The 20,657-nt window shown below is 51.0% G+C and overlaps 1 protein-coding gene across 3 annotated transcripts in view; it reads left to right on the top strand.

Moving 5' to 3' along the window:
- ARHGAP26 (Rho GTPase activating protein 26) overlaps nt 1-20,657 on the top strand; it is a 112,265-nt gene that overhangs the window by 13,332 nt on the left and 78,276 nt on the right. For all 3 annotated transcript variants that reach the window (XM_071569832.1, XM_071569831.1, XM_071569833.1), the window contains exons 2-10: nt 4,844-4,939; nt 5,876-5,937; nt 6,323-6,394; nt 7,569-7,670; nt 10,279-10,389; nt 11,165-11,269; nt 11,887-12,016; nt 12,366-12,466; nt 15,216-15,310. In XM_071569832.1, the coding sequence (XP_071425933.1) occupies nt 4,844-4,939; nt 5,876-5,937; nt 6,323-6,394; nt 7,569-7,670; nt 10,279-10,389; nt 11,165-11,269; nt 11,887-12,016; nt 12,366-12,466; nt 15,216-15,310 (874 nt within the window). The remainder of the gene's footprint in view (nt 1-4,843; nt 4,940-5,875; nt 5,938-6,322; nt 6,395-7,568; nt 7,671-10,278; nt 10,390-11,164; nt 11,270-11,886; nt 12,017-12,365; nt 12,467-15,215; nt 15,311-20,657) is intronic.

Genomic DNA, 20,657 nt, shown 5'->3' with positions numbered 1-20,657 from the left:
GCAGAAGCTGCGCCAGAGGTGGGGTAGGCTCTGCTCATCTGGGTTTATATATTTACTTGATGATGATTCAGAGGAGGAACCTGCCAGCAGCTGCTGTCCCATCCTAAACCACTGATTAACTCCAACTGCCTAGTGGAGCTGTTTAATAAACAAATCAGTGCTAATTTTCTATGGAAAGGACTTGGGGATTGGGCTGAGTCCAGAGGAGCACGGTCTAATGGGAGCAGAGCTTTGCTGACCTCACTGGAAGTGCAGAGAGGGAATTTAAACCTTCTGGAGCAAGTGAAGCATTTAATGATGATGCCCCAGCAATTGGTGCTGACCCCTGCATTGCACAGCCTGGGACTGAGCCAGGTAAAACTCGATGCTGGCAGCTGCAAATGCTGATTTTTAGGCACAAATTGCTTGTTGCTGGATTCCTGCATGAACTGCAAGGTGAGATTTGAACAGTGTCCCATGCAGAGGGCTCACATGTGTCCATGGGCCGGGTCCAGTTGGCCATTACCAGCTCCGACCTTTCCCATCCCCACATCCCTATGTATCTGTGAACTCTGGGAGGTGGTGTGTTACCCACAGTGGTTCACTCCAGCGCTGTCCTGGCAGCATCAGCTCGCCGGGTGCTTGCTATGGGGACAGACACCATATTGCTGCTTTCTAAGCACTCTTGGCAAGCCATAATCCGGCTGTTTTGCCTGCTGATTAGAGCAGCTGTTCCCTGGATTACCCATCCTGGCTGGCCCCTGCCTGCTGTGGGGTTGCTCTGTGCTGGCTGCATGGCTGGGGAGCTGTGGGGCTGCAGAGGTGCTGCTGGAATGGCCAACTGCTGTGTCCTGCTTGCTCTGCATCCAGATCTGCTCTCTCTGGGTTCCTGCACCTGGGCTGTTTCACAGGGCAGACCCACCTGGGGCCGTGGGGATGCCAGTGGGGCCAGGCAGTGTCACTGCTGGCAGCTGAGCAGGGACCTGGGAACCCTCCTGTCCCTCTGTAGGGTCTTGCAGGGGACATGCAGCCTCAGCCTGCTGTTCCTGCTGTTCCCTGCCACGGGGGAAGGAAGGGGCAGGAGTCTTGGTTCCTGTTGTCCACTTGAACATTAAATATAGGCTATTAAGCAATTTTCTTTTCAGGAAGTGTAGAAATCCTGCTCTGTGTGTGTGCAGCCTCTGTCAGAGCCCAGAGCCTGGAGCTTGCTTTGCAGCAGCATCCTCTGCTCCCCTTTTGCAGCAGCATTAACCCTTCATGGTCAGACTCAGCAGCAGGTTTGTCTTTAACCAGAACCACCCACGGTGTTGTGCTGCTCCTGCCCCTGTTACAGGCCCAGCTGAGCCAGAGTTTTTTGTTTTTTCCAGCTTACATAGCAAACTGGCTGCAGAGTCAGCTGTGAGAAGAGCCCTTGCCTCTGAGCCAGCAGTTTCACTTTTCGCTGGCCAACCTGATCTTTCCAACATGGGACCAAGTAACAGAACCAGGCATTTGTCTTCTCGACATCTCATTTTGCTCTGTTGCAGTTCCCCTCTGTGTCCTGTGTCATTTTCCTGGCTTTCCATACAGAGCATGCAGGTGGAGGAGTTCCAGTCTCTGCTCCTTAAAAATTTTGATTTAAGGGAGCTGCTCTTGCTGTTTACCTGTCCAGGCTCTCAGCACACCTTACCTCTGTTCCCTTTGGAAAAGCCTAAAAATGTTTTAAGCACTCAGAGAGATGTGTGACAGGGGTGTTGCACGGAGGTGATGTGTCCAGATGGGGAAGGAGCTGAAATCAGTGACCAGGAGAGAGTGGCTTGTGGCAAGGCTGCAGCGTAACTTACTTTCCTGTTGCGGTGGAGGCTCCACATGCTGGGTCATGTGAAACTAGGGGCATGTTAGATCTGACACCTGTGCCCTGGGGAGCAGAGCTGCCCATCTCACAGTGCTGTGTCCCTGGGACTGCCCTTCTGCAGCGCTGGCTCTAGACCTGGCTGGGACAGGGTCATCCCTGTAGTGCCTGGGGTGCTGTATGTGTGGAGAGAGGGTTGTGAAATCACATCTTCCTTCTAGAAACAGCCTTTTCCAGTAGTTCCAAGTTCCTTTGGAAGGGACTTCTTGTGTAAAAATCGTATCAGTCTCCTTGCAGTAACAACAACCACTTCCAAGAAAGAAGATTTGACTCTCAATAATTGAGGAGGAGGAAGGACTGGGGTAGCATGAGATGCACCCTTGCTGCCAATCCCTTGCAGGGCTGTTGGGACCTGGAGTAACTGTTGGCTTTAGCCAGGTTTGGAGGGAGCCCTGGAGCCTGGGGATGTGTGGCTGGGACAGGAATTCAGCCATCAATTGCCTGGCTGCAGATGAAGGAGGATTGTGGGCTGAGCTGGGCTTGAGAGGAGGGATGGGCAAAGGGGTTAACTGAGGCTGCTGCCCTCTGTTCTGCTGGGGGCCATCCCCCTTCCTGCTCTTCCTGTGGTGGATGTCAAGGGTGCAGTGGATGGGGAGGATACATCATGTTTAAAAGGGCATTTTATTTAGATTCTTGGTTGCTATAGCTGTGTAGCTGAATCCCCAGCATGCAGTGTGTGTGCCTGTTTCCTGTCAAGTGGAGTTTCCTGAAGGGATCGTCCCATCTCCACCAGCCCTGACGGGAGAGGTTATCCATAGGAGGTGATGATAATGAGAACTGTGACCTGAGCTGGTTGTGTTGCTCAGGCAGAAGGACTTTTCAGGCTTTTTGTGATGGTTTTCACTGATGCTGCGGTTGATTGATCAAGCCAGCAGAGAACTTGGAAGAAAAACTTCCAGAGCCCTTGGCACAGCCCTGCTGTGACTCATGTGCAGTGTCCGGGTCATTTTACCCGTGCATGAGAGAAAGCAGAAGTTTCTGTCAAGCCTCTGTAGGATTTTGGGTTTGCTTGTTCACAGCCCTGGGGGAGAAGAACTCTCAGGAGCTGAGCTGGCCTGTGGAGGGGTCGCCTTGCTCTCCCCGTGCATTCCTGCTTCCACTGGAGGGTTTTTTTTCCCAAAATGTAATTGAGAGGTTCCAGCTTTTAGGAGGAGGGGATGCTGGGGTGTGGGTGGGTCTGATGGTGTCCCAGGGAGGATGGTGGGGCCCCACAGGGCAGGCACGGGTGACCCTCTCTCCATTTCTGGCCAATCTTGCTGCTAATTTTATCCTTTATCGCTGTTGCACCGGGAGTTATCTCCATCTTCCCCTGCCTCTCCCTTGCCTATTTATAAGCACGGTGGGCCATTGCTGTCAGTGCTGCCAGCCTCGAAGGCTTCTCGGCTTTGCTCTCGCTTGTGCTTCATCCCAGAGCCTCAGAGCCTCCTCCTCACTCTGAGCAGGAGGGATGGCCCTGGTGAGGGTGACCCTGCCCTGGTCCATGGGAGCTGGGCTCTCTCTATATTCTCATCCCTGTGCTGAAGCAGCCTCATGCTCCGGGGTCCTGCCCAGCTGGCAGTGGGCACAAGGGTTGTCACATCCAGTCTGGATCATGTGGGAATGTGGCACATGTAACATGGCCAAGGGCTCAGGGAGGCCACAGTATGTGTGAGGAGAGTGTGGCTGAGACTGCCAGTCAGCACTGGGCTGGGGGAGAGGAAGTGGCTCCTTGAGTCATTAACGTCATCTTCGTTATTATTCCAGAGGAGGCAGGAGGTCACCCGGCTCTGGGACCGGGTGAAAGTCCCCAAACCCTTCAGCACCAGCATGGGCATGTGGAGGGAGAGCAAGAAGGGCTGCCACGGGCTGTCCTGGTGCTCTTCACTGAGCCCCACATCTGGAACAAACCCTCTCACCCCCCTCAAGCCACCTTTTCAACTCTGGCAGGAGCACCTGGGAAACTACTCCAAAAACATGTGGCTTGCTTCTGTAGATGCCAGTGGAGACTCCCGGCAGCTCCAGGCATGGGCAGGGTGTAAGCTGTGCTCATTCCATCCTCCAGGGAGCAAAGTGCAAATCCTGTTATTCATGAACCTTCTCCTTGGAGAAGCCCCCTCTGTACTTTTCCACTGGGAAAGCTCCCAGTGCTTTTCCTCTCCCTGCCTGCTGTGGCTGGGTGGTTTTCTGCTGCCTTAGGAAGCAGTTGTGTTCTGTCAGGACTGAACTGGGCAGGATTAGCCACCGGGCTGTCAGCAGGGATACTGAGAGAACAGCTTTAATGCTTTGAGAAAACTGCCAACTCCCTTATCCCTTGGGAAAAGCAAAACACTTGGATTCTGGTGTGGTTATCTCTTGGCTGGTGTGTCTGAGAGGAGGAAATGGCCTTTGCGTGCAGACACATTTTCCACCGGTGCGTGGAAAGGGAAAAAACCTCTGAATTCTGGGCTTTGAGTGAAGATATGGAGAGGGGACTGAGCATTGTGTCTTCCTAACGCCAGCAGTGCTGGCAGCCACAACTTCCCTTTGGAGCTGGTGGCCTCACAGTCCCCAGGACTGTGTGTGTGTGTGTGCTGGGTTATGGGGCTGGTTCGAAAAGTCAGTCCTGGATCCACTCAGGTCACTGCGAGTAAGAACTTAATAGGGTCCAGATCTCCGAGTGAATCTGCAGGTTGGGAAGAATGAACCCCTGCATTACTGCTCATCTGTAGGGCCTTCCCTCAGCAGGACCAGGAGCCTGGCAGAAGTGCCATCTTTTGAAGGGCAGTGTCACAATTTACCATTGCCCTGTGGCTCTGGGCTTGAGCTCCCATGTTGCTCTCATGGTGTTTTGAGTGCTGCTGACGGGGACTGTGCAGAGCCCCATCCCTGGTGCCAGGGATCCCATTGGATGGTTCCTTCCATGTGTATTTACCAGCTGGGATTGTCTGCTTGTATCCTGCTGTTGTTAGGGACTTTTCCATTTCTAACATGCCTGTTTTTCCTGCTCTCTCACAGACCTGTCAGCTGCCAAGCGCAAGTTCGCGGATTCCCTCAATGAGTTTAAATTTCGCTGCATCGGTGATGCCGAAACAGATGATGAGATCTGCATAGGTGAGTCCCTGTGCTCTTGGTGCCCTGGACCACGCTCCAGATCCCTGAGCAGGGCATGGTGGGGGGAACACATGTGAGGGAGCCCAGGAATTTGGTTGCTTTCTGCTCTGTGGAAATGGCATATGCCTTCTAGTTCAACATCAGCAAAAGCTTTTCCAGGGAATCACTTGTTGCTTTTTGGCCTAAATCTGTCCCTGCAAGACAGGAAACAGACATTGCCTGTATCTGAAACCATCTCAGTTGTTGGACCATTTTGAGTTGAAGAGCAGGATCTGGATGTGGCTCAGTATGCTGCAAAGGGCAGTGACCTGAAGCAGAGGTGCAGAAACCTTGCTGCCAGCTGCAGGAGTGCAGGGCACTGTGCTGGTGGGAACCAGCAGTGTTGACCATGGCAGTGCTCCCTGAACTGGGCCTGTCTCCACCATGGAGCTTCTGGCACAAGGCAGCACCTTCAACCACTTCCCTCCCCATTATCTTGCTCCTACCCCAGCTGGGCTTTTAGAACTTATTGGGCACATTGTCTGGTGCCAGGAGAGCAAAGGAGCTTTAGCCCTGATTTAACTTCACTTGTTTGTTTGTGCCCCGTCTCTCAGCAGAAATAGCTTCTCAGCCAGGTCCCTGTGCTGGTGAACTGCCCCTTGTGCACCGGCCATGGCTGAGGCCAGTGCTGTGCCATGGGGCTGGTCGATGACCAGCTGTTGGCTAGGACAGGTTTGAGTTGAGGGTGTTGCTCTCTGGAGGTGGGAACATGGTCCTGGAGTTGCTCTGCTGACAGTTGATTCCACAGGCAGCTGGAACCTTTCTAGGGAGAGAGCAAAGATGATAAAAAACCCACCAAACCACCAATCCCCAAAACAGATACAGACAAACCCTCCATGTTCAGTTTCTCTCTGTCTTTAAAAACTGAGTGTTAAATGCTGACTATGTCCCTTCCAGCCAAGTCCCTGCAGGAGTTTGCCACGGTGCTGCGGAACCTGGAGGACGAGCGGATGCGCATGGTATGGCCCATCTGTCCTCAGGAGCAGGTGGTGGTGGCATTGCTTCTGCCACCTGCAACTCTGCTGTGGCACCCTGGGCACCAGGGTGACAGTGGCTGCCACCACAGTGCTCATTCCCTCAACTACGGTGGAGCCACAGGAAAGAAGAGAGGGAGGGGAGAGTGGGCTTGGCAGGGGAGTGCTTGAAAAGTATCAAGGAGTGGAGTCTTACTGTTGGAAAATGGCCAGTGCTGGTGCTGGGGGGGCTCACAGGTTTGGTGCAGAGCCGGAGAAGTGAAGCCTGTGGGTGTCTGTGGGCTGTGGGAGGGTTTCTGTGGACAGGCTGTTGAGCAGCACAGGTGAGCTGGGCAGAAAGCAGGTGAGCTGTGCCTGTCTTTGTCCACAGATTGAGAATGCCAGTGAGGTGCTGATCACACCGCTGGAGAAGTTCCGCAAGGAGCAGATTGGGGCCGCCAAGGTAACTGAGCTACTTTCGCCTGTGGGAGCTGCAGCTTGGGCAGAGAAGCAGAGCCCAGAGGTGCATGGTGATGGCCACAGAGGTGGCCAGGACCTGGCACACTGCAGGGATGGGCATGGGCATGGGAGGAGGTGATGTGCTGCTGTGGAAGGGACACGAGGATGATCCAGCTCCTGGGAAGAGCCTCAGTGGTCTGAGTTCACCCACAACCAAATAACATTCAAAGGGCCAAAAATCTCATTCCAGTTGAAGTGAACTTTCTCCTTACTCCAAGCAAGAATTAGGATCTTGCTGAAGGGATTCCCAATCACCCAAATGCCCTGGTCTGCACTCCTCACCCTGGTGTGTCACTGGACAATTGTACGGGAACTCGGATGGCTTCTGGCAGGACAGGGAAGCGCCGGTGTGGCTGGAGTGGCTGCGAGACAGCCTGGCCCCCCCACTTTCTTTCCTGTCTTTGTTCTGGAATGAAAACTACTGTCTGTGTCTCCCCTGTTGTTATAACAACCTGCTGCTGCCTGCAAGAAGCTCATGCCAGTGCCTGGGGCCGTGTTTGCATGGCAGCAGGGTGCCCAGCCCGGCCACGCAGCCCTGCTTTATGTAGCTGAAAACAAAAGACAAAGAGGAGTCCTCCTGAAGGGAGCTGGTTATAAGCAGGTGCCAGCGTGGATTTGGTACTGGTGTGTTGGGGTGGCCTGGCTGGGATGGGAGGTGCAAAGGAAAGTGAAGTTGACATCCTTTTTTTAACATTCCTGCCACAAACAGCCAAGTTACTGTGTCATTGTCCTGAGTGACATGAAGGAGAAGCTTATGTAAGGATTGACAGGGGTGGGATGTGAAATTGTGATGATATTCTGGTTCAAAAGCACTTTTCTCACTGTTGTCTTTGAACCAGGCTTGGTTCTGGATGTTTTACCAAGCACTGGGCCCCAGGAGTACAGAAGGGGTTCCCCAGAACCTTGGATTTTGGCAGCATAGGCCACTTTCCTGTAGCTGCCTGATGCTGATAGATAAAAGCAGCTTCACCTGCTTCCAGCTGATGCTGTGATCCTGTCTCCTGTTAACTCCCACCTGGGCCATGCTGTTCTGCCTGGTGCTGTAAGAATGCCGTGGATCCTCAGGGCTGATCTGGTGCTGTTGTGCTCAGCATCATATATATTGTTCTCTTTTGTAGGATGCCAAAAAGAAATACGACAAGGAGACTGAGAAGTATTGCGGTGTCCTAGAAAAGCACTTGAACTTGTCTTCTAAGAAGAAAGAATCCCAGCTTCAGGAGGTGAGAACAACCTCCGGGTTTCCATGTCTGGCTGTGACTGTGGAGAACTTTTTGAATGCCTTACACAGCATATAACAATGGTTCTCCTGACTGTAAACTAATTTTTTCCTCTCATTCTGGCTGCAAGTGCTGGGTTTTCCCCTCTTCCTTAATGAAAGGGGATGGAGCTGTTTTAGTGAGTAAATCAGAGAGATCCGAAAATGGATAGCAATCAAAAAGGAGAGAGGGTTTATAATTAAAGAGTGTAACAAAAAGGAACTGGTTCTGCTGCAGGCTTCCCATGTGCCAGCACAAATCATGGATGTCTGATCTTCTCTGCAAGTGGCTGTGCTGCTTTAGGTTCCAGGGGAGGAGGGATCAGGCGTAGTGCCTTTAACTGCTTTAGGAGCCATCACTGACTCAGGCCGTGGTTTGCTGTGGTGCCAAATGCTCTGACTGGATGACTACACTGAGTTTTTAATCACTTCTTCCAAGTTTGAAATTCCCTGTGCTGCTGGTGTGCTGCTTATCCCTTACTGGGAGTATCCCAGGACACCTGCACAGGGACAGTGTCTGGCAGAGTTGGGACCTTGAGAACAGAAATACCTGAGGCACAGCTAATCATTTTCCATCAAATTGGGACTGAGGAGGGATCAGAATACAGGCGGACATACCTGTAAGCTGGCTTTATCCTCTGGGCTTGTAAATAACTTTGTGTGGAAGCACAGCCATGTTCCAGGGGATGATGGCTTTTAAAAAACTCCCTGAACCCCTGTGTTAGTTCATGTTTGAATTGCTGGTGTGGGGCATGGGAGTGTAAGGAATTCTGTCTGGGGAGGGAAGGATCCACTCATGGCTGTCAGAGTGCAACAGTGGTTTTTAGAGGTGTGATCCTGTGCCGCAGCCCTGTGGGGCTGCCTGGAGATGCTGTATGGGATGCAGATGGGATATAGGTGGGGGCTGTGTGCAGGAGTGTGCATGATGTCGGCAGTGGCTGTGTGTGGGATGCAGGTGGTGTCTCTGCAGGATGTGAGCGGGATGCTGTGCAGGATACTGTGCAAGTGCGTTGGAGCAGCGCTGGCTGCTGGTGCCATCTGGTGGCATCTCCTACCCCAAGCACTGACTGCTGCTGGGAAGGCAAGAGGTGGCTGAAGCCTGCTGGAACCAGCTCCCTAGTTCAGGTGCTGAGCTCTGTTCCCCCATGGCACTGGGAAGTGTACATGGTTTTGGTGGCTCAGGCTCAACTGAGGAGGGGATACCTTGAAAGGTCATTCAGCATGTAGTTGTGAAACATGGATGTGGCATCCATGGCGTGTTGGAGTGCTGGCCCCATCCATCACCTGCTGGGAGGCTGCCTGTCACCATCCCTGCCAGCCACGGGGCTCTCAGGGCAGGAGCTGCTGGTGTGTGCACAAGAGAGGTGCTGGTGGGTGTAGCATGTTGAAGAATCAACACCCATTATTTCTGAGAGTCTGGAGCTCCCCTGGACCCCGATGTCCTGAGACAACAGTGTTTGTATGCGGGAGATTGGTGGTTTCTGTTTTGCTATCCTCTTGCTGTCCACGTCTGGAGGATGATAGCGGCCACATGTGCAACTGCTGCAGTGAAGCGGGGAGAGGAGGAGGCCATGGGAATTCTCTGCTGCTTTGGCTGTTGACCAATTAAACAACATACAAAGTCTAATCTGCCATTTAACTCCTGGCAGAGTTACATGATTGTATCATGTTTTCTGCTTTTCAGAACTCAGGTTGCTTATTCCCTTAGCCTGCACACTGTGGGCACAAAAGCTGGTGGCAGTTCACAGGGAAAACAGGACATTTGTGGGCATGTCACACAGCAAAGCAGGGATGAGCTGCTGTTCACATCCAGGCGGGTGTTTGCCAGCTGGGTTTTGCAAAGGCAAACCCACAGTGACAGTCCAGGTTGCTCTGTGCAAAGTGTCACTTGCAAAATGTCACCTCAGCAACCTGGTCTAGTGGAAGGTGTCCCTGCTTATAGCAAGGGGTTGGAACAAGATGGTCTTTAATGTCCCTTCCAACCCTAACCATTCTGGGATTCTATGACATATGCCAGGCACACCTGTGTTGCTTATACTGCTTCCAGTACAGCAGCTCTGCTCCATGTGCATAACCAGGTTATTTTTAGGCACTGAGATTGGGCCATATCCCTTTTTTTGCGCATTTGAGTTTTCAAAGCAGAGGGGATTTACTGTCTGCTGATCTGCCAAAGTGACATGCTGGTGGTGGGTACATGTGCTACCCAGCTTTGCTCTGGGATGCTCTGGCAAATCCCATCATGGTGCTTTCCAGAAAGTGGAGAATTGCCTTTGCTTGTCAAATATGCAGCGATTTTCCATTTTCCTCACCTCTACTGCATGTCCTTTGCACAGCTGTTGGGGAGGTGAGAACATGAGTCATGAAAAATGTTTTTTGGAGCTGAAGGAAGAGCATGTTCATGTGAATCAGGTTTTTATTTATTGCTGGGCCATCTGTCCAGCCCAGGACTGGGGGCTGGAGCTGAATTTGTTCTGCATGTTCACATTCTCATCAGAACCAGGTGTGCTCTGGTTGGGAGGCCAGGTGTTTCCAATTGGTACTGAGCTTGTGTTTCCCCTCCAATCCTTCTTCAGGCAGACAGCCAGGTGGACCAGGTTCGCCAGCATTTCTACGAAGTCTCACTGGAGTATGTCTTCAAGGTGCAAGAGGTCCAGGAGAGGAAGATGTTTGAGTTTGTGGAACCTGTAAGTGGACCCTCAAGCCCCCTCAGCCAGCAAAAAAGCAGGGGATTGTGTGGTGAAATGGGGAGTCATGGGGAGCTGGGCTGTGGTGTGGGTTGTCCTGCAGTGGAGGGGGGCAGAATGTCCAGCCTCACCCTTCAGCCCGTCTTGCAGAGGAAGGTTTGAGGTGAGGAAAGCACCGTTGAGAGCCTTGGGCCACAGAGCCATTGGCTCAGTGGCCACATGTGTGCTGGAAACATTTCAACATTTGATTTTTTTTTTTACTATGGGGACACTCCATTGGAGTGGGTTGGGCTGAGGGACCTGAGCAATTAAAAGAACAACTCTTCTGATTGGGAACCCCCCCTCCCAAAGTGTAACTAATATTCACAAGGGAAAAAGAGGGCAAAGGTGACAGAAATAAGGAAAAATATGTTTTCTAAGATACACCTTTTCTCAGGTGTTAAGTCCTTTCAATCTGCTCTGGGAGGTGCCAGGCCTCCCGGCTCTTTGCAAAGGTGATTCCTGCTGATCCAATGGTAAGTTGGAGTTTGGACAGGCATAGTGGTGTGGGATCCTGTTCTTGACTTGGCTCTGGGGGAAGAAAACATAGCCTTGGCTTCAGGGTTCATTCAGAGGCAGTTTGAAAGTGAAATGAAAGGCAGGGCATCTTGCCCAGGGCCCACCAGTGAGCCCCTCTGCCCAGGGGACTGCAGGGCCCCTTTCCCTCAGCAGTGGTGGCTCTGGGGACAGCTATGGGTCTCAACTGACCATCTCCATTCACTTTGTCCCAACACAGCTGCTGGCCTTTCTGCAGGGGCTTTTCACATTCTACCACCACGGCTACGAGCTCGCAAAGGACTTCAGCGATTTCAAGACTGAGTTGACAATCAGCATCCAGAATGTGAGTGTGCCTGTGCCATGTGCCCATGGCCAGCACTGTCAGGCTAAGCTAACTCGCCTTTGGATTTATTTTAGTCATAGAACCACAGAATGGTTTGGGTTGGAAGGGACCTTAAAGCTCATCTAGTCCCAACCCCCTGCCATGTGCAGGGACACCTTTTACCAGCCCAGGTTGCTCCAAGCTCTGTTCAGCCTGGCTTTGAACACTTCCAGGGATGGGGCAGCCACAACTTCCCTGGGCAACCTGTGCCAGGGCCTCACCACCCTCAGAGTGAAGAATTTCTTTCTAACATCTAATCTAAATCTCTCCTCTTTTAGTTTAAAACCACTCCCCCTTATCCTATCACTATTTGCCCATATAAAAATTCACCCTCCCTCATTTTTCATAAGTTCACTTGAAGTATGGGAAGACCTTGCCAGTTATAATAATTTTTTTCTTTAGTTTAAATCCAGGCCCAGAAAGCAAACCTGTCCTTTTGTTGTCAGTGTGTTCCCCAGTCCCATTTCCCACATGGCTGTAGGAGCCCAGCTGTGGTCCCACCCCTCGGGGTGCCTCCATGCTGCAGAGCCCATGTTGGGTCCACACACTGGTGAAAACATTCCTGTTTTAATTTGCAGACAAGAAACCGTTTTGAAGGAACAAGGTCAGAGGTTGAAGCTTTGATGAAGAAGATGAAGGAGAATCCTCACGAGCACAAAAACATCAGCCCTTACACGATGGAGGGTTATCTCTACGTGCAAGAGAAGCGTAGGTGTTGGAGTGGTGGATCTACCAGATGGGGAATAGTGGGTGGGAGCCTGGGGAAAGGGTTTAGGAAATGAAAGCTGGTTCAGCAAGTACAGAATCCCTGAAAGAAAGGGATTGGCCCATTGGGTGGGATATTAAAGTGGGAGTGTGGGAGCCAGGCTCTCTCTGGGAGGGAGAATCACTGCTAGTGCCTCATAAAAGTCTTGCCCCTGAATAGGAGTGTAATAGCACTTAACCCAACAGGAAACTGTAGGTACAGGAATCTGTCATGTTAAGTGATTATTAAATGTAGCAAGTTGTTAATAGGAGGACACTGGTTATGGGAATAAAACCTACATTTGCTCTATAGGTCACTTTGGAACTTCCTGGGTGAAGCATTACTGCACATACCAGAGGGAATCAAAGCGGATCACGATGGTGCCATTTGACCAGAAATCAGGAGGAAAAGGGGTGAGTGCTGGCAGGGAGCGGGATGGTGTCCCAGGGCTCTGCTGGGAAACACACAGCACCACTGGCTGCAGGCTGTCCCAGGACTCAGACTGTGTCACCTTTATGGCAAGGTGACACAAATGCAGTGAAGTGGGGCACATTCCTTCCAGGCTGAGTGGATGCCACTTGGTACCTTGGTACCTGAGTGAATTAACTTGGTACCTTTCTTGAGAAATTAAAAAGGCAGGAAACGCTCTGAAGCCCACAGATCTTTGTCTGCCATGCACACCCACCACAGTGCAGCTCCATGGGTGCCTGCTCCCCAGTTGCTCATTCCTGCTCCCAGACCTGGACAAGAGAACCTCTTCATTATTTTGCTCCTTCCGCAATGCCTGTAACTTGTTCTAGGCCAGGCTGGATGGAGCTCTGAGCAACCTGGTCTAGTGGAAGGTGTCCCTGCCTGTGACAGGGGAGTGGAATGAAATGAACTTTTGAGTTCTCTTCCCATTCAAACTGTTCTGTGATTCTCTGATGATCCTATGACTTGGCCAATGAAGTTATTTTGTTTTGGACAGAGCCACAGGACAGCCTGAAGCTCCCCTCAGCCCCGAGGGAATATGAGGTGCAGGGGGAGCAGTGGATGTGGGATATGGGGGACCAACAAATATCATGTGCCCACTGCTTCTGGGGCTGTATCTGGGACTGGTTTTGCTCCTCTATACCGCAGGAACAATAGGCCCCTCCAGAGTGTTCTCATCTGGGACAGTTTGCAAACACAATCTTCTTGCCAGAGAACGCCTCGGGCAGCTGGACAGGCTCCTACATGGCTTCCTGCTGGCACAGGGAGCCAGTTGTGGGGAGGGCAGCTTCTAAAATTAATTTCCTCTTGCCTTGGAGCATCTTCATTAGAGCTCAGCATTAACATATCCCAGCCCTGTAATCGTCAGCGGCTGCACAGTGTTTCATCTGGTCTCTTCATTCCAGGGCTTCCCCTGCACCTGGGACACAGGGGCTGCCGGCAGCACCCTGGGCCCATCTCACAACCCACAGGAACCCCACTCCAGTGCTGTGCCAGCCCTGCTCCAGTGCTATACCTGGGCCCCACTCCAGTGCTGTGCTAGCCCTGCTCCAGTGCCATGCCAGCCATGCTGGTACAGCTGCTCACACAGGAACCTGTGACTTGTACCACCCTGGCATGAAATGCTGCCTGTGCCATGGCAGCTTTGGCTGGGTTCCAGGGTCTGTTGGTGATGACTCGCATCAATATCCAAGCATAGAGCAGCCCAGGGACTTTGGAATGGTACTTCTGAGAATTTTGGAGTTGGGCTGAAGCAGGCACCAAGGTGCTGCAGGATGAGAGCCGTTGCGCATGGGTCACAGTGGACGCTGCATGTGGTATCAGCCCCTCATGACTGTGCCTCAGGCTATGGCTGAGCTGCGTGTTAGTGGGATTGAAGCAGGGGCATTCCCTGACTACTGGACAGGGAGCTGGGCAGTGTGGGAGCAGCCTGGTGCTGGCAGCGCAGGTTGGGGAGGACAGGAAGCAGGTGGCCTCTTGTCACTCTGGGGAGATGCCCAGAAGGAAGTTCTCAGGTTTGTCTGTTCTGCATCCCTTGTCTGGCACACAAGGGTTATTGATGTGTGAGAAAACAGAAGCACAGAACAGACATGTAGGAGTTAGGGCTTCTCCCCCCAGGAGGTGGTGTGTCCTGGAACATGGGCAACAAGCAGGAAGTGCTGGCAGCCATGGTGCAGCAGGAAAATTGTGGCACAGTTGCCATCATGGAGACATGGTTGGATGAATGGCACAACTACATGGCTACACACTCTTCAGAAGGGATCAGCAACAGAGAGGAGGTGGTGTGACAGGACTGTGTTTTAGAGTGTTTTAGTTGTGTGGTGATAGGGTGGAGTGTTTCTGTGTAAAAATCAGGGGGAGTCACCATCCGTGGTGGGATTTAACAGATGTGTAGTTGTGGCATGTGTGGACATGGGTCAGTGGAGGGCTTGGCTGTTCTGGAGGGACAGTTGGACTCAATGGTCTTAGAAGTCTTTTCCAACCTAAATGATTCTGTGATTCTAAATATGTTTCCTGGAAAAATGGGGATGTCAGGGAACAGAGTGGTCAGCCAAGGTGTCATCAGGAACAGCACAGAGCACAGAAAAGTGCCTGCCTCCAGGAACTCCTTCAGAATTCATTTTCTCTTGAGTCATCAGTGGAATTTAACAACTGCAGGAGAAATGTCTGTGCTGGCAGGGGCTGAGCCAGGATTTCCTCCAGCAGAGGACAGCAGTGCACGCAGATCCTGCTGGATCACTGCTCGGCCTGTGGAAATCCAGTACAACTTGGATGCAGAGAGGCATTCTCTGCATGAGAGAATAGTTTTGTCATTGCTTTGTTATATAATAAACGTTTTAAGACATGTTTGCTCCTGTTAAGTGTCCCTGTGTTCAGAATGCTGCCAAAAATCCAGCCTGGGGTGAAAACTGACAGCCAGGTCTGTGGTGTGTCATTCAGCAATGGAAAATAAAGCTGATTCTGCCCAAAAGTTGTGGTCCGGCACTCACTGCCTGCCTAAAGCGTGAGTTGTGCAATGTTTAATGCACGGATTGATCGTGGCCATCCTGAAGGGAAGGCTCCTCCTGAAAGGTCATTCCTAGCAGAGTGATGTTCCCAAATCTGTCAGTTTGAGCCTGTTCATTAACAGCAGTGAGTGCTGGGGACAGGCAGGTGTTCTTGACCTCACCTGCAGTTTTCGTCTCTTCTCAGGGTGAAGACGAAGCTGTTACCCTGAAATCCTGCACACGGCGGAAAACAGACTCGATCGAGAAGAGGTTTTGCTTTGATGTGGAAGCTGTGGATCGGTGAGTGCCAAGAGGGACACACCTGGGGTTACACTGATTGTGTGTAGGGAAGGGCTGTGCTCTTCTGCACTTGGCCTTCCAGGTAGTTCCTGCGCAGTTTCCATGTTTCTCTTCTCCTTTAGTCATACTCTGTGAATGGAAAGCATTAATCCATGAAATCATACCTCTCCCAGACAGGTGTTCTCTGTGTATTGAGTTGTTGCTTCAGTTTACAAGGTGCCTAGTTTACTCAAGACTCTCTGAATTTAATGGTGTTTTAGCAGTTCTGCAGGCTTTGGCCACACAAGGGAGATGGTCATCAGTCTGGAAAGATGCTCTGTGGGTATTTTGGTAAGGATGTGATGCCTCTGTCCAGCTCTGGATATGTGCTGGTCAGCTTTTGTGCTGGAGTGTGGCTGTTGCTGGTCCATCAGATAATGGATGTCTGGCTTGTGCCTCCAGGCACTTTGAATTCACTTCTTTTTCCTGAAGGAGCAAAACATTTTTGCTGTGACTTCTCACATAGTACCTGAACCAGAGATATGTGTGGATTCAATCTATAACACATAAGAATGGGAGCCTGCTAGCGTATCAATTAGCATTGTGCATGGGTTATGTGTATAAACAGGAAAGCCAGGCTGGCGTTGCTATTCCAAGTGGAATTAGTCACTGCCTTGGATCTCCCTCGCTACAGGAAATTCACGGGGTTCATAAAAGCCCTCTCTAAAGCCACTCAGTATCTGTGTCCTCTCAGTTTTGTGCCTGTCTGTGGTCAAGCTGTCCTCCCCTCTGCAGGAATGCCCAGGAGGTCTTGGAAAAACCCCAGCCCATAAAAATCCGAGATGTTGAATAATGCTAGAACACTCTGTGGTGCCTCCCAGCCTGTGCTTCAACAGCATTTCGGTGCCAGCCTGTGGCAGGGAGGGGTTGGGGTGATGGAGCTCTGCCTGTGTCGGCTGAGGGATAAGATAACCCGAGGCTGCCTCCCACTCTCTGGAACTGCGTTTTCCTCCAGAAAGCTTCAGTATTTCTGCTTACACAGGCTTTTTTTTTCCTCTGCCCCGGGGATATTTTTTTTATTATGTGAAAATCAAACTAAAAGTGGGAGGAGGAGAATAGAACCACCACAATAGTTTTATTCTGCAGCATGTTCAGAGGCAGCTGAACCTTCCCTTGACGTTTGGAGCCTGCCCAGCATGGGATCAAGAGCTGCTCCAGAAATGTGCCTGCTCCATGTAAATCATGGCAGGGAAGTGGCACAGGAAAGGGAAACCTGAGGAATTGCTCCTTTTCTGTACGTGTTTCTGCCACAAGAATTTGCCTTGTCCAAGAGGGCAGGGGAGCAGGATGCCTGAAAGACAAGACTGTTTCTCCCCAACATACAGGGAGCTCTGCATACTTTTGTTATCAGAATTTTTCATTAGATGTCTAAATTATTGATTATTCCCAAGAGAAACAGAGAGCAAGAGGAAACAACAGAATTTGTCATGGCTGAAAGAGAATGTGTGCGTCTCCTTTCCTCAAATGGATCTGGGCACCATCAGGGCATTGGGTGATGCTGTCAGTGCCAGGGTTTGCTGGAGATCCCCTTCACCTTGCCTGGCACTCAGGGTTTGTTCTGTTTTAGAGCCCTGGATATCGAGGAATGGTTTCCTCGCCAGCCAGGGTTGTTTGGGCATGGCATTGTGCCCTGCCAGGTTTGGCCTGGCTTTACTGCGTGGCTCTGGGGACATGACCTGGAGTTCTTGGTGTGGAGGGACCTGGTCACAGCCAGATGGGCTGGGGCTCACCTGGGAGAACCATCCTGCTGCTCCAGAAGGCAGTCAGGTTCAGGCAGCAGGGAGGTATCCCCTTGGGAAGCATCACTTTCCATTTCATCCTGGAGGAGATCAGCTCTGGCGTAAGGACCCAAGGAGAGGCGAAAACTTCAGCTCCCACTCTCCACCCAGGTGTGGGACTACAAATGATGGGATATCTCTGCGCAAGGACTGGCTGGAGCTATGTCTGTGTTCACAGAATGGAGAAGACTGATCTGTATAGGGTCTTTTTGTCTTCAGCTGAGTTTTTTTGGGATAGTTTGGAGCTTTTTTTGGTAGTTATAATTGTCTCTACTAATTGACAAGTTAGAAACTTAGTGTGTTGTTCTTCAGCCCATGCAGGAAGTCTGGATGGAATGAAGGCAGACATGCCCAAGGTGCTTCTCTGTCTCCCATAAGTGCTAGATTTGACTTGCAGCACTTTTCCACTTTCACGTCTCCTGTGCTCTGCTGCTGTGTGACTCAGTGGCTTTCAGTGAGTTTCCCGTGTCTGTTGCTGCTGTGGGGACAGTGTGAAGTCCATTTCCTTCCCAGACTCTCCTAAAGCCTATTCAGTCAAGTTTTAAGCTCCCTGTGCAAAGACTGGCTCAATTCCGGTTTGTTTTATTATGGCCTGACAGGTTGTGTCCATCTCACTGACTGTCCGTGCAGACTTTCAAGGTGCTGTAGGACAGAGTGTGATCCTGGTGCTATGCTGACACAGGCACAGGAGCTGGGAGCTGGAGCGCCTGGATCTCCTTACAGCCTGGAGGTGGCAGCCTCGGCCGGTTCTTCTCAACACTGGCATGGCACAGAAATGAGCTTGTTGTCAGCGTTTCATTTTGGGAAGCTGGTGCTCAGGCAACATGGGGTGCAGGACTGGAGCTTATAAATAACACCCTAAATAGCAACAGCTAAGAGCTATTTCTTATTTGGGGGAAAAATGTGGTGGTTTTCTCCTGTAAAAATGATTCAGCACAGTTGAAATGAAAATCTGGGGCCTAATCTGCTATGACAGCATTGCTTCCTGTCATAGCATTACAGAATCCCAGAATGGTTTCGGTCAGAAGGCACCTTAAAGCCCATCTTGTTCCACCTGCCTGCCATAGGCATGGACACCTTCCACTAGACTAGTTTGTTCCAAGCGTCATCCAGCCTGGCCTTGGCATTTGCAAATAGTTCTGTTGTTCAATGTAGTAAGCTTTTTATTGCTTTGTTAGAGCAAAATTAGCCCCAGAATGGTGTCTGACTGAAATACACCCCCAGTGTGATGGATACTGTGTTTTACTGTTCGTGCTCTTTTTTCATTAACTAAACATAACTTGCAGCCTCTACACATTAAATCAGGTTTGTAAACAAGGTAAACAGGGATGACAGCAGTGTCTTACAAAATGAGCCTGAGGAGGGGGAGTATCTCATTTGAGTGATGACAAAGGCTTTGTCATTTAGGATAATGTAGGTCATTGCTCTGGGCCAGAAGCGAAGTGCTTCTACGTGCCAGTTGGCTTTTATGGGAGCAGAAGGTTTTCAGAATGGGGAGTTTGGTCTCTTGGTTGTTCATGAAGGCAGTGAGCTCTGCAGGTATCACCATTCCCCTGGGCTGCTCCTGAGTGGCTTGGCACTGTGTTTGGTGGGCAGTGTGGTTGTAGAATAGAATCCCAGCGTCACTGAGGTTGGAAAAGACCTCCAAGATCACAAAGTCCAGCTTGTGACTGATCCACACCCTTGTCAACCAGACCAGAGCACTAAGTGCCACTTCCAGTCGTTCCTTGAACACCTCCAGGGATGGGGACTCCACCACCTCCCTGGCCAGCCGCTTCCACTGCCTGACAACCCTTTCCATGAAGAAATTCTTCCTGAAAGAAGAATTGACAAGGCAATGTCTTGATGGTTGCATTGGGTTGAGTGAGTTGCCAGGCACCTGCTGAGCATTTCCCTGACCACATGGTTTTCACTAGGAAGGCTGTTGGCCTTGCTCTGGGTAGGCACTTGTCAGATCTGCAAGTCTGAGTGCCACCCTGACTGTGGCAGGACCTGCTCCTCACTTCCCTGTGCTGGGACTGGGCAGCTGGCAGGGACACCACCTCGGCTGGTGTCTGTGGCTCTCGTGGCGGCTCTTGCCGGTGCTCTGGACAGCACGTGCAGTTCAACTTGTGCTTGTTCCTCTGCTGGTGTCGCCTTTCCAGTGACCTTTAAAACAAAGCACTGAGGGGTTGTCACAGGCGGGCTGGCAACAAGGGATGAGACTCCTTCCCCATGAGCGGCCATGGGGACCCACGGAACGTGCTGGTGGTTGTACTGATGGTGCTTTAAGCTCTACATGGACACTGAGACTTTGAGTTCAGGAACACAGTCTCCCTCTTATTTCCATCTTTCCTCATCTATGTTTTGGAGCCACATTTGGCTGCTGGTGCCCTGGCTAATGGCCGTGGGGACCTGTGTGGGTCCCTTGCTCTGCTCAAATTGGGACTGTGTACATCTCCATTTGCTCAGCTCTGCTCAGCCCTCAGCCCCTCTTATTAATCCACTCTTATATGTTTTCATCCAGCAGTTTAGATTGTCTCGTTGTGATAAGCTACTATAAGAGTTGGAAGTTCTTATCTGTTTCTATTGCTTTCCTTATTTGTTTGTTTTTCTGGAAGAAGGAAAAGCTATTGGACTTTCTCATTTTCTCAGCATGCTTAGTCACAGCTCCTTAAGGCCAGGCTGTTTGTCACAAAAGCTGAGATATTAGAAAATTCAAATTTCCTGTGTGGTCTCATATGGAAAAATATTCCATTTTTAGATTGTAGCATATTGAAAATATATTTTCTTGTGAAGTGTTTGCCATGTTCTGCTCTGGTCTCACCCTTCTGCACCCATTTAATTTAGAAATGGGTTCCTTCTGATCCCAAATGTCCCTTTCTCCAGCTTGCATCCCAGAAGAAGGCAAAGGGGTTTGGTGCCCAGAGGTGGAAATGCAGGATGCAGGTCAGGAATGAGTCAGCAGGTCCTTGATCTTGTTTGACAGAACAGCTCCTGTTTGTGCATCTTAGATGACAGACCCTGGAGAGCATCCTGCTGTCCCAGTGCCATGGTTGTGGGCTGGCTGGAGTGGGCAGGCTCCTCTGGGTGGGTCCAGGTGCATCCCGTGTCAGGCTTTGGGTGGGGATGGGACCTGCCCTACAGCAGAATCTTTATTTGCTGTATATTACTTGTATAAATAATTATCTGTACAAATGACCCCCTGTATTCGGTGTGATTTGTTGTGTGAGAGAACAAGGGCAGATCCGTTTTGTTTATCTTTTGGGAACGGAAGTCAGAGCAGGATCTTCCCCATCGCTGGATAATTGAGGTATCCCTAACCTAACAAGCACACTTTGGGATCATCTGATCTTCCAGGAGACTCCATGAGGACTCCATAAGGATGGGGGCAGTATTTAGAGCAGGGCTGATGCTGACAATGTTGGCAGGAGGCTGATCCAGCACCGGCCATCAGACCTGGCTGTAAGCACTGGGTACCCCGTGGGCATCTGCCACATCAGTAATGAATGAGGCATAATGTGTGGGTGCGTTTTAAATTTATCGCAGCC

The sequence above is a fragment of the Pithys albifrons genome, chromosome 15 (assembly GCF_047495875.1).
Source record: "Pithys albifrons albifrons isolate INPA30051 chromosome 15, PitAlb_v1, whole genome shotgun sequence".
NCBI lineage: Eukaryota > Metazoa > Chordata > Aves > Passeriformes > Thamnophilidae > Pithys > Pithys albifrons.
This window is presented reverse-complemented; position numbering and strand designations above follow the sequence as displayed.